This window comes from Acartia tonsa, chromosome 12, assembly GCF_053477335.1.
Source record: "Acartia tonsa isolate MP-2025a chromosome 12, ASM5347733v1, whole genome shotgun sequence".
Classification (NCBI taxonomy): Eukaryota; Metazoa; Arthropoda; class Copepoda; order Calanoida; family Acartiidae; genus Acartia; species Acartia tonsa.
Window position 1 is genome coordinate 42524730 of NC_137271.1, and position 13009 is coordinate 42537738.

The 13009-nt window shown below is 30.3% G+C and overlaps 1 protein-coding gene across 7 annotated transcripts in view; it reads right to left on the reverse strand.

Moving 5' to 3' along the window:
• Positions 1-13009, reverse strand: part of Fibp (acidic fibroblast growth factor intracellular-binding protein) — a 78882-nt gene that overhangs the window by 53523 nt on the left and 12350 nt on the right. For all 7 annotated transcript variants that reach the window (XM_080179150.1, XM_080179153.1, XM_080179151.1 and 4 more), the window contains exons 7-9: positions 6258-6346; positions 783-891; positions 417-505 (exon numbers count right to left, since the gene is read on the reverse strand). In XM_080179150.1, coding sequence (XP_080035276.1) covers positions 417-505; positions 783-891; positions 6258-6346 — 287 coding nt within the window. The remainder of the gene's footprint in view (positions 1-416; positions 506-782; positions 892-6257; positions 6347-13009) is intronic.

The following is a 13009-nucleotide window of genomic DNA, read 5'->3' on the forward strand; positions in this document are numbered from 1 at the left end:
ACATACTTATCCTTCCCTACCTACTCTTAATTTTATTGAAAATGAAGAAATGCATAATACATCAATTTAGACCAGAGGTGGATTCTTTAAAAAATGTTGCCCCACTAATCGCTTAGTGGGGCATATTTTTATTAAGAATCCACCTCAGATGTGTTAAATCTTGAAATAACATTACCATCAATTCTAACCTGGAGTACAGTTAATCATAATAGATTGTGTGGCTATAGTATGATCTTGAAATAATATGACTAGAAATATCCTAACCTGGAGTCCAGTTAATCATAATAGATTGTGTGGCTATAGTATAATCTTGAAATAATATGACTAGAAATATCCTAACCTGGAGTCCAGTTAATTATAATAGATTGTGTGGCTATAGTATAATCTTGAAATAATATGACTAGAAATATCCTAACCTGGAGTCCAGTTAACCATAATAGACTGTGTGGCTATACTAAAATCTTGAAATGTTATGCAACTCAGCTTTTTCTTCGTAGTTTCAAATCTAAATAAATAATGAATAAAAATAAGGACAATATTAAGATTAAGATTTCGAGAACTACTGAACCGATTGAGTTCTTCTTCTTATAAGTTCCTAGATTGTTTTAGGGTATTTATGAATATCTAAGTTTGGCTTTATGCTATTTAATTTTATGTCTAAGTTTTGTTTTAGGGTATTTCCTACTTTCCTCACTTCTTCAAATACAGAGCTCCCAAATGCTAGGACCACAGCCGCTAGTATGCATATAGAGTAGCTCTGCTACAAAAATAAAGCATCATACCTGTGAACAGCAATAAATATTAGTACACAATACTTGACTGACAATTGTGCATCCAGGTTAAACATTGACTTTATGTTGGTTGTAAATTTGCCAGGTACTTCTTCCACAGCTGTAGCCATCACAAATCAATATTTACCATTTTAGAATTTACAAAGAAAAGGATATCTTAAGAATGTTCCTAAGAATAGTTTTGAGCATAAGTAACTCTAACAAAAGCAGACAACAATGTGTATTTTGATCATATTCTTTAAAACTACATGAAAGAAAATGTTATTTTATCAGAAGATCTACAAATTATAAACAAATAGTTTATGAAACATTGTCTCAAAAAAAAACTTATGGTTATAATATTTGGTTATGTTATAACATATCTTAGAGTTGCATCAATTCTATAAATGCAACATTAAGTGTAATGTTTAAGTGTAAGTAGATAAATTGAAGTAGATATGCATATATAAACTGTAAATAGAAAGTATATATTTTTAAAACCTTTAATATGGTATAATAGCATAAGTGTATATATTTAAATTTTATACAAAATTTACAGTTTATGTAAGTAAACTTGGTTTCTATCAACAACATATTTATTTGTTTAAGGATAACCACTCTTTCCTTTATAAAAAGATCTGAAATACCTCTTCTCATGTTATTTCTTAGATAAAGCTAACATGTAAGACAAATAATCTGACAGCAACCTTAAAAAAGTATCACAAGATGCATCTTTCAGTTTTTTTAAAGAGAAAGATGTCTTGAAACGGATATTTTTTAAATTTCTCAAATGACTAAAAATGTAATTCAAAAGTTATTCAATTAATAAGATAATGTTTGTTGTTTGAGTTAGAAATTTCAATTTCTAGAATATGCTATCAAGAATTTTTAAATAGCAGAAGAAAAACAAATTATTTTCAATCCATTTTTGCTGCATATTTTTTAATGCATCTTTTTAGAGCTGTAATAGACATAATACAAATGGCTAAAATAATTTAAAATTTTGAATTCTTAAGTTGTGTACTCTGTTGAAATCCTATCGTCTTCGTTCAATCAATCAATGTCTAAAAAATGTTGAAAAAACGCGGCATTCAACTTTCAAAAACCCATCTCAGGGTTAAGATTAAATTTTTATTGAGTTGTACCAAATCGTTCAATCGTTTCGACTAAATTTGTAATCTACAATTGCAATAGGGGCAAATTTGATTATCATAATTGGTGGGAGGAGGGGGGGGGGGTCACTAATTCAATGTTTATTGGCATTTTCCCTTATGATCCTAGCTAAAACAACGTAGAGGAGGATTTATATAATTTTCGATGACCTATCCTTGCATCCCTGATATTCAACACTTCTCTGAGTTTATCATAATATTGATCTTGAGATGACAAGAGAGAGTTAATAACCACAAGAAGTGTGACACACTATCCTAGGATATAAATTAGGTTTTTTGTTAACACCATTAAATACTCTGAAGACACTGGTATTAAGTTTTGAAAAACGTCTTAAGGCAGGATGGTTCAGGGGTACTCTTAAAACCCCCTAAATGTATAGGTTTAAAGCATTGGTTTTTTAACGAACCATGTAAATTTGGACATTTCAAACTTTACAATTTCTAATGGACACTTTGAATTTTGACAGAAATGAAACATTAATATACATTACAATTGAAATCCAATTATTATCACAAACTATTTTGTATTCTAGCATAGTGTGAAGTATTTGTATGTATAATGTACATTACACTCTAGAGAATTTGACAAACAGATAAGAAAAAGTGGTTCAACTAACCAAAGAAAAGAAACTATATTCCTAAAAATATATCATAACAAAAAAAGGAACAAGCATTTATTGAAAATTAAATCATTTCTCACAATTTTATTCAATTAATGCCAGGTCAAGTATAGCTTGAAACACTTAAGTCTTTTAAGATATAGGTTTTTATTTTTCAAATTTAAAAAAAAATCAACTTAGCTCTTTTGAATTTTGATTTTGTTTCAGTTGACAAGTATAAAACGCAATTCATGTTTTTTCTTTACAAATTTGAGCCTTAAATTCTTGTTATTTTTAATCAATAATTCATTTTTTTCTTGATGTAGTATATATTTTTGTTTTCAACTAATCTATTTTTTAATTCAAGACCATGTCCTTGATTTCTATAGAGAGATTGTAAACAATCCTTTGATGGATTGAGAAAACAATGGTAGTAAAGAGATCAGAGGATTGAAAGTTAAATTAATCTACAAGTCTTGCCAATACATATATTATGTAAAATACCCAAGGTTTAGTTATATCCTACGAATTTATGAAAAAATCATCTACCATCCATTTTTATATCTCTGTATCTCATTCCTATATCCCTGTATTTCCATAGTAGCGGCTTCGCCCCTAGCATCTAATGGCTTTGCCCCAAGAGGTGATAAAAAAAAATTTAGGCAAAATTCGAAAAAGGACCAGGGAAATCTTCAGCAAAAAAAAAAGACCACCCCCAAGAAAATAGCTTTAAACCACCACAGGACCAGTAGGTATATTCCCTGAAGAGTAGAATCTGATCAGTTCAGTGGTTACCGAGATCTTAAGCTTCAGACGGACGGATGGACAGACAGACAGACATCAAGCTACTTTGTATTATAGATAATAATATTATTGATCTTTTTCCCCATTTTCAAAAAATATGACATGAGTTGATTTAGGGCTAATGGTTAAAATTCAAAAAATTACCCAGGTGAGGAGGGTTGTTGCTTCTAATGGTTTGTTATCATTCATTGTTTTACAGGAAAGAAATAAACTTGCATACCCTATGTGCCAATAAATTAATTATGTAAAAAATCTCTTTGTACAGTAGACATAAAGTATGTGAGATTTTAAAGTTTTCCAGAAAAAAGTAATTATACTTTGTTGAAAGATTTATTGTTCTTCAACTGTTATTGGTTTCCTATACCCATCACCATGAGAAATTGTGTTCTGAAACAATTACTGTAGGTTTCACATAAAAAATTATATTTGTATTTCACATAAAACTATCAACTGAACTGAACCAATTGAGTTTATTATGTTGTTTATTTAGAAAAAGTGCATTATGAAACTTTGTTTTAATAATTTTCTCCATTGCGAATTATTTATACACAATGTAATTATTTGTAACTTTCAAATTAGATAAAACAAGGATGTTAATATTTAAACTAGGGAACATTTGAAGCTTTAGAAATTTGAAGTAATTTTTAAAAGCGAAGCTTTTCTATAATTATGGTCGGTCCATACGTAACAGATAGTTTTTTTCGTTAATTTAGGCAAGGTAGAATTGTCCTATCGATTTTAAACTTTGTATGATGATTAATGTAGTAATTAGGTACAATTTAGAAAGCATAGCAACTCTGTCCGCACGTCCATTTTAAACATGTTGATTTTTAACAATTTTTATTAGATATAATAAGGGGGTCATTTTTTTGCTTATTCCCTTAAAGTTGTGTGTTGTTGTTTAGTCAAATGCGCTTATTAAGTCAAACTGTTCTTTATTATGACCAAATGTTTATATGAAATGGTCATAATCAAGAACAAAAAATAAGCAAAAATTTTCCAAATATATAATGGTTTCATCTTAAGTTTACGTTTATTTTAATAATATTTTTATATTTAATGCACAGCGGAAGTTTTTAAGACTATTTACATAACATACAATTACCCTCCCCCCCCCCCCCCCATTCTGTCTCAATGCTTTATATTTCTTTTGTCAATATCAACATTTTTGATGATACATTAATGTATCATGAAGACATAAATAGCTATAGAGCTGCTACATTGCCGTGCATGATGTATATAAAATCTGACAGCTTATTTATTAAGTTATTAAAAAACGGATAATAGTTTAGCCTCAAACATTGACAAGCTTAATACATAATAATAGATTAGGTAGTGTGGAAACTTTTACAAATTAAAACAAGGATTACATCATACATAAGTAGCAAAACAATTTACTTAAATAACAAGAAATTAATGTAGTAAATTTTAAAAAATCAACCTTTATTTGCAAAAATGAAAATTTAATTTCTACCCATTTTGTTTCTTGCAGAGTATTCGATAGACCGACTGAAAGATAAGAGTTGAGATTTCATGTTTGATGTAATCTACAAACAGACAGACGGACTGTAATTTTAAAATAATAGAATAGCTTTGCTACCAACACACATTGATGACAGCATTCATTATACAAATAACAGTATGGAATTTTACAGTGGGGTTTGTAAAAGAGTTAAGGTTATATTAGGCAAATTTGCAACTATTTCAAAATAAAATGAAGATCTTAGCTGGATCTTTAAATCATTTTAGTGGTGAGCCAGATCGGGGTGCGCCGAATTTCCACCAATCACAGCGCGGCATTTCATAAAATGCTGTGCTCTCATTGGTGGAAAGTTAGCTCACCCCAACCTGGCTCACCACTAAAATGATTTGAAGATCCAGCTCTTGTTTCCTTAAAAAAGTATTAATTGTGGGGGTTTACCACCACCCTTCTTGTTAATTAGAAAGCTAAGCTTATGATACTATTTTTAAATTTGCCTTACAAATAACTTAAAACTAATAATCTGATTAACCCCCGACCAAGGTGATAGGCTTGAATCTCTCGCCTTAACACCGCGCCATAACTAAAGACGTTAAAAAAGGTTCCTACTGCTTAATACTTGTATTGGAAAGAATTCCTTGGCCTCAAACAAGTGCAACTCATCACCATGCATTATTGCACAGTTAGAACTTCCAGACCAAGGTCGTTCAATCAAAAAGTTGGTTGTCTGATTGGAGATTGAAAAGGATAAATTTTGCCCCCCTATGTTATTCTAGATTTGTTGGACCTGACGTTAGTGTCATGGGCAGCAGCCTTGCTTGGATGAGGTAATTCAATTGATAGGTACGAATTTGATACCATAGATTTATGAAGCTTGAGTAACAAAAAGAAAAAATTAATTATTAAAAAAAAACTGTGTAGAATCAAAGACCCACTTATCATTGATTTATTGATTAAAAATAAACAGAGATAATGTGTTTTAATTCGACTGTAAATTACAAAGTAACCAAAGTTGGCTAAAACTTTTGGATATCTTATTGAATTTTTGAAAGAAATATTTATATCAAACTATTCATCCCATGTAGAGTAGACATTTAAAAGATTACATGCTCTCCTACTCTATTGCAAAGTAAAATGAAACACCAGATGCTAACAAGTGAACAAAGACTGCACAATAATGCACAAATGGAATAGTAGCTTACACACTAATCAATAAAATTGTGAGCAAGCTTCCAGTCAAATGCGTTTATTAGGTCAAAATGTTTTTAAATATGCGTTTAATTATACTATGCATTTGGTCAACATTAAGAACAATTAGACTTAATAAGCGCATTTGACTGGAAGCTTGCTCACGATTTTATAGATGTTGAGTAGGCTAATTCCCTTGTGTATAAAAGTAGTGGACAAAATTTGTGTAAAATAATGGCAATTCCTTTGAATATTCTCTTGATGTTGTCAAACTGTCTTCTGCAAGATTTGAGTGGCACTCCGGTCTTCTCAGAAACTTCATCCAAATCTTTTCTGAAAAACAAGTAAAATTATTTCCAGAGGCTTGCAGATAGGGGATGTATCCAACACCCCCCCCCCCCCTCATTGGCAAAATTAAGGGTTTGGATACACCTCCCAAGGTTTCCACCAACTACAACCCACTTTGACATGAGTTAACACCCCCATGAAACAATCCCCTCAGTGTTGGGGTAAAGTCAAGGGTATTAAAAAAGATCTAATCAGTGAAGCTTTTTGACTTAACAGACATTCAACCCCTGACATTAAAAATACACCCTTCTTTTTTGGATCAAGGTGGGTTTCAAAATTTTCGGGTGCGCATCGCACTCCCCCCTCCCCCATTGGTAAAAGCCTGTGCACACTGATTATGGTCATAATTAGCGCAGCAACAACAGGATTACATTTATGACTGAAGAAATAACAGTTAGGAGATCAGTGACATAATAAATCATTTCAGTAAAAAAAATGAAAGTTCATCTGATTGCAAGAGCTTTATTTTGTATTATTTATTATGTAAAAACCGTCAATAACAAAAAAGTCAGCTTTTTAGGTGAGCTACTTAAATACTGCCATATAGACAGGCGGACATTACTATGACGTTAAGTAGCTCCGATATTTAAAATAAATAGTGTCAGCATTCTTGGCAACAAATTAAATATAGATTACATCATTAAATTTGAGAAGAAAAAAACTAGTTGCTATGTTTAGGATTGTAGGATCCAATGATACATGGTGCATATGGATTATGAGATTAAAACCAGTTTTGTTAGAGCTGAGGGGTGGAAGGTCCAGGCTAACAAAATTGGTATTAATATTATGATTTTTATTTTAATATTTATGAAAAATTGTCAGTAAATACGATGCTATACGTGATTTTTCAGTATGTTTGGGAATTGGTTTCAAAGCAATACAAGAAAACACATTTTTAATAAATATTCAAATAAAAAGGAAGTAATTATCACTTAATAATAATATATTTGATTGGCAGAAAAGTTGGAGAGAAAATAGATTCCTTCAAATGAAATATCCTAAAGCCAAATATTTCATTGCCTAAGTCATCTCTCATATAAAATTTATTTCATGCCCCTGACATACAGCTTTAGAAAATTTCTAGAATCAGAAACTCGAGACCCCAACCTTCTCGAAACATTATAAAACTTAGTCGTGGGTATTATTTCATATTAATGTCCAAATACAAATAGACAAAAAAAATTGTCAAATCAAACAACTTGTTAATGTAAATTTCCCTTGCTCTTCAACAATAAACAAAAACAATAGGTAAACACTTGAAATAAAAAAAACCAATAAATATTTGAAGTTATTACCAAAAAATATTTGAATTAAAACATACCTTCTCAAGTACTTTCTTTGTTAAAGACCAAAAATAAGTAAAGAATAGAAAAAAGTTTTTTTGGTAATGAACCTCCCTAGAACTAGCAGACTACACTCCCACCCTTTGATGAATGGTATACTGTAAACATAGATATTCAAAATTTGTTTATTTATTATAGAAGGCTAGGAAGATGGTTAAATAAAGAAGGTAGTATGGAGAATTTATTGCCAATAAAGGGTAAAATGTAAAAGGTGTTAAAAAGTCTCATATTTAACTGCTATTAAAAAAAATATTATTCCACAAAGACATATTTGTAGTCCTTCATCAAAAAATAAAATCATTTAATTTACAATCACTTTAACCTAAAGGTACAAAAGTTAGGCAGATGATTTAGCATGTAGCTGACTATTGTGTATTGGAAATTTTTAAATTCAGTGACTAAATAATAGAAACATTATGCAAAATAGAAACATAAGTTTAAAAGAGCCAGTAAGAGTGGGGGAACTTAAGTTTTGCGTACTAGAGTGCAGGGGGTTGATGTCTAATAACAATTTAGGGGATTTTTCAAGTTTTTGTAAAGAGAAAAAAGTTTTGTGAAAGTTGAAGAAGAGTGCTTCATGATAATATAACATCAACTTTGTATTCAAAAAGAAAATAATTAAATTAGTCAAAAGTTTATATTTGTTTTCAACAAATTTTATTTTGTTTTTCTTTATCAAATACCTACAAAGTTTGATTTTTGAGAACATTTTATTCCAAGATTGGTTTGTATCTTTTACCTTCAGAAATTAGAAATGTATTAAGTTTTTAAAATTCTAAAGGGATAGTAGAATGAAGTGCAATCAATTAGGCACTAACAAACTAGTCATTATGCTGTTTTTGTGAAAACAGGACAGTCATGTAGGTTGCATTTATCCAAAAAATATGATTTTCAAGTCTTGATATTTTTAAAACTACCCAGTAGTTGAAATTCTTTCAAATACATGTCCTACCTATAGATGTAGTGTAAACTATTGAACAGAAAAAAATATACAGTTCACTAAATTGAAATTTAAATGCACTTTGTGCAACTACCCCTTTGTTCATAATTCATGAGGTTAATTTGTAATATTTTTCAGAATGATAAGTCTTAATAAAAACCTTTTTTGGAGACCATTGTTATAGAGGTCCCTGGGCCCCTATAAATCCTTAACAATTTTCAATTATTTTAAAATAAAAACTGTATTTTATTTTCTTGAAAAAAGCTAGGTAACAAAAAACGTTGAAAATAAATTTCCATAACCAAACTATAAGTGACCAATAATATAAAGAAGTGGCAATTATGGTTATATAAACTCTTCTAATCATCTCAAGTGTCTGATTAAAAAAGTATTATATTGGACCAAGGACATCCAAGCTTTTCATAGAGGGGAGGGGTAAAATGCGGGTTTTCAAAGGTTTACATAGCTTAAACTACATTCCAGAACAAAGTTAGCTTACACAATAGCTATAGGTATCTAAGAGTATATAAGTATACTTACATATTTCATGTGAATTCAACTATATACTCTTCATGGCTATCTCAATCTTACTGTTCCAATAAGATATTTTATTTAAATCCGTATACTAAAGTAACAGGATGTTTGTCTGTGTGTCTGTACCGAAGGATCTCTCTAACCGCAGAACCGATCGGGTTCTTCTTAACAGGGTAGATTCTCATAGGTCCTGGGAAGGTTTATAACTATTTTGGGGGAAGGTACCACACCCCTCCCAAAAGAAATCACAATAAAATCGAAAAAAATTGAAATATTCCCGCCGCACAGTGTCGCTAGCGTAGTGGCGCTGCATAGAAACATGAATTTATTAGACAAATTATTTCTCAAATTAGATATTTAAAATGAAATAAAAAATTAATGCCACTAGAGGCCTCTAGGGGTGTAGCCGCTAGTTATATATATTACAATATACCAATTTTATATTGTTTAAAAAGGATATTGTTCAGATAAAAACCTCACATTCTGATAGGTGATAAACTTACAAAATAGGAGCAAATTTAAACTGTTTTTACAATATTTAACATTTATAAAAAGATTTGCGCATCAAGTCTCTAAGAGACATTAAACGCAGGGTTACAGTGATGTGACAAATTACAATAAATCATTGTACCCCATAATTATAACTATGAAAATTTAAGTGTATATTGAAAATTGAAATATATTGTAAAAAAGATTCGATACTTGTTCATACTATTCGAACATGATGCAACCCAACGTTTTACAGCTAACAAATTGTAGAACCACTATAATATTTTTATCAGCATAATTTCTAGTCCAATGTCCATATCTCTGACATATGAAAACTTTCCAAAAATGGAAAACTAAAATAGCTGCTGTATTTAAAAACTTTTAGTTTAGAAGAACTATCAAAACATACATGTAATTTGTCATATATTTTCTTAAACAATGTTGCACTAAAAATTTAAGGAAAATCTAGAAAATTTTATTATTTCTAAGGTTGAAATTTTCCTGACAAAGCAGAATATAAAATTGAAATTCACTTATCCTTGTGTTTAAAAAAAAGAATAAAAACAGTCATTAAAGCGAAAATCTCTGAATCATACAACGTGTTAACATAAAAATGAGATGCACAAACTTTAAAAATTGATGCTTAATATGAACTTTCGGGTGTAGTCCCTTTCGTGAAAACACCTCTTGTGGGGCGTTTCATTGTATGTTTACACTAGCTTTTGATAGGTTATTGTAGGTTAGGTTATGTGATTGCCCCGCAGGGGCTAGAAATAGGAAAAAATCTACTGTGAAAATACAACGAAACGCCCCTTAAGAGGCGTTGTTACGAAAGGGACTATACCCAATTATCAATCCTTGAACATTAAGAGACCATGATTTGTTTATAAAAAATTTAAAAAGTCTCAAGAAAAACTTTTAGTCTGTTTAAAAGGAAAATGTTTCTTTTTTATCGTGGATAGGATGTCAATAAGTAGAAATATTCTGGAATAAATGAATATTAAATGAGGGTAGTATCACAATCACAGGAAATTGAAACATATTGAAGGAAAAAGAACAAGTTGGCATAATCCCATATTATGCATATGGTCCAGCAATAGTCCCCCCTCCTTCTAAACAATTATATTTATTTTGTGTTAAACATATTAATGTATATAGAATACGTGGATATTATGAGAGATTCTCGCAGTATACCCTGTTAATGTTACTACGCCACCCCTTATGACATTACTATATCCTCGCCCCGGACCAATATATGGGGTCTATAAGAGCAACCTAAATTGACTGTAAAAATTCAACCAAACAATATTCACGTATTCTATATCCAATTATATTTAACAGTAGTTGTTGCCTGTATGTACTTTTATTTAATAAGATTTTTTGATAGGTTCTTAAAAATCAAGGATAGAGTGAATTGGATAATAAATTTCACAGGTACAAAAAGTTTTATAATCACTGTCTTATTCGTGGGCTCAAATCTACTAGTATACGAACTTTTGAACCAAAAAATTTCAATCTAATAACGGGTAGTAATTTTGTTTAAAATCATTGGGGATGTATTGTATGTCAATTTATCGTCCCTTGTTTAATCTCTTAAGATACCTGTTCAAAATTGAAAGGCTTTATTATATTGATCTTTAAAATTAAGAAACTTTTATTAACAAGTGATAAGTTATAGTTCTAGAGTAGCTCTGCTTATAAAAGTTAATATATTTATGAATAAAAAAATCAATAATAGATAACAAAAGACCTAATCTTAGAATATATACTTGCGTCAATACTCCAGCTTTGTATCTTTGTTAAAGCTTGACCTATCCGGATGGATGTAGAATATACGTGGATGTTAATTTAAGCAGGAGAAAAATTGTCATCTATTTAGGTTGCAAATTCCCCCGCATTCATTGGTCAGGCCGTTTATCCAGTAGGATGAAAGAGAATAAAGTAAAGGGGGGGGGGGGGGGGGGGAATGTTGGAAATTGTTATTTTAGCCCTATAGACAGTTCAATTAATAATATAACATGAAAATCTGGTGTAAGATCCAAGTAGTAGTACATCCATTTCTATCCAGTATTTAAGATTTTTTTTTGAAGAAGCTATTATAAAAAGTAAATTAAATTTGCTGGTAATATTGATGTTAGATAGTACATACAAATCAGTGATCAAGAGGGATAAGACACTTGCCAATAAATTGATGAACATCTCCAATGATGATACAAAAAATTACCCATTCTGTAGATTATTTTTAGTGGCGGCTGAAACATTTGAACACTCAACTAAATGAACCAATTAATAAAAATGCAATAAACCCCAAAGTTGTTCAGACAAGAAATAAGAAAACATTACTTTAAAACTTTGGGGACTAGTGTAATAAACAGCCTAATATCCCCTTCCTCCCAGCATACAATTTCCATCAAATATTAACTATGAATATTTCATGTAAAAAAGTACTTTTCATGCCTCATAACAAAAAGAATCACACAGATAAGAAGATATATCCTTACAAAAAAGGATGTCTCTAGCAAATGATCTAGCAAACCAATGAACTTATATGATTCTTTTTTACATTGAATGGTTATAACTTTCCTTAGACAAATCATCCATAAACCACTCCCCCCCCCCTCTAATTATTTTTACTTTTACTTGAAAATAGTAAGTCAAAAGTCGATCTTCCCCTTCCCTTTAATCACTAGTTACAAATATTTTAAATCAACAATAAAAAATTCACGGAGTTACCATGTGTTTTAAAAACTTTTCCAACCAAAGCCCTAATTTAACAGATTCTACAATAGAGAAAACCCCAGCATTACATAGTTGCTTAGTTGTTTACAGAATAATGGAAACTAAGTTTAAAAGAACAATAAGAGAGTGTAAACAAATCAAAATCTATTCATCAAGAAGTAACTCTATTACATTATTCAGAAAAAAATATCCTAAAAGTTTTGAAAACTTTTCATAGATTTTTAAGAATGAAAAAAGACTTTTTCTCGTATTCATTCGAATCCGGTGGACAGGAAACGGTTCTCATCCATGCGAAAAAACTATGTCTAGCATCATATTATATCCAGCTTTCTACGAATATAAAAACTGGTTTTAATCTTATAATTGTACATTCTATATCCGAGATATAATACGATGCGAGAAATGACTATTACGAAGGTAGGCCCCTTACACAATAATTCTTCTAAATATCTAAGTACATCTTATATATTATTAAAAGTTTGTTCTTTAAAAGAATGCAGTTTGGGCCTGGAAATAAATTACTATTATGGTGGAAACTTTTAATAATGTTTCCTATTTCATATTTGAAACATGGATTTAAGTATAGGACAAAGAAAGATAAAA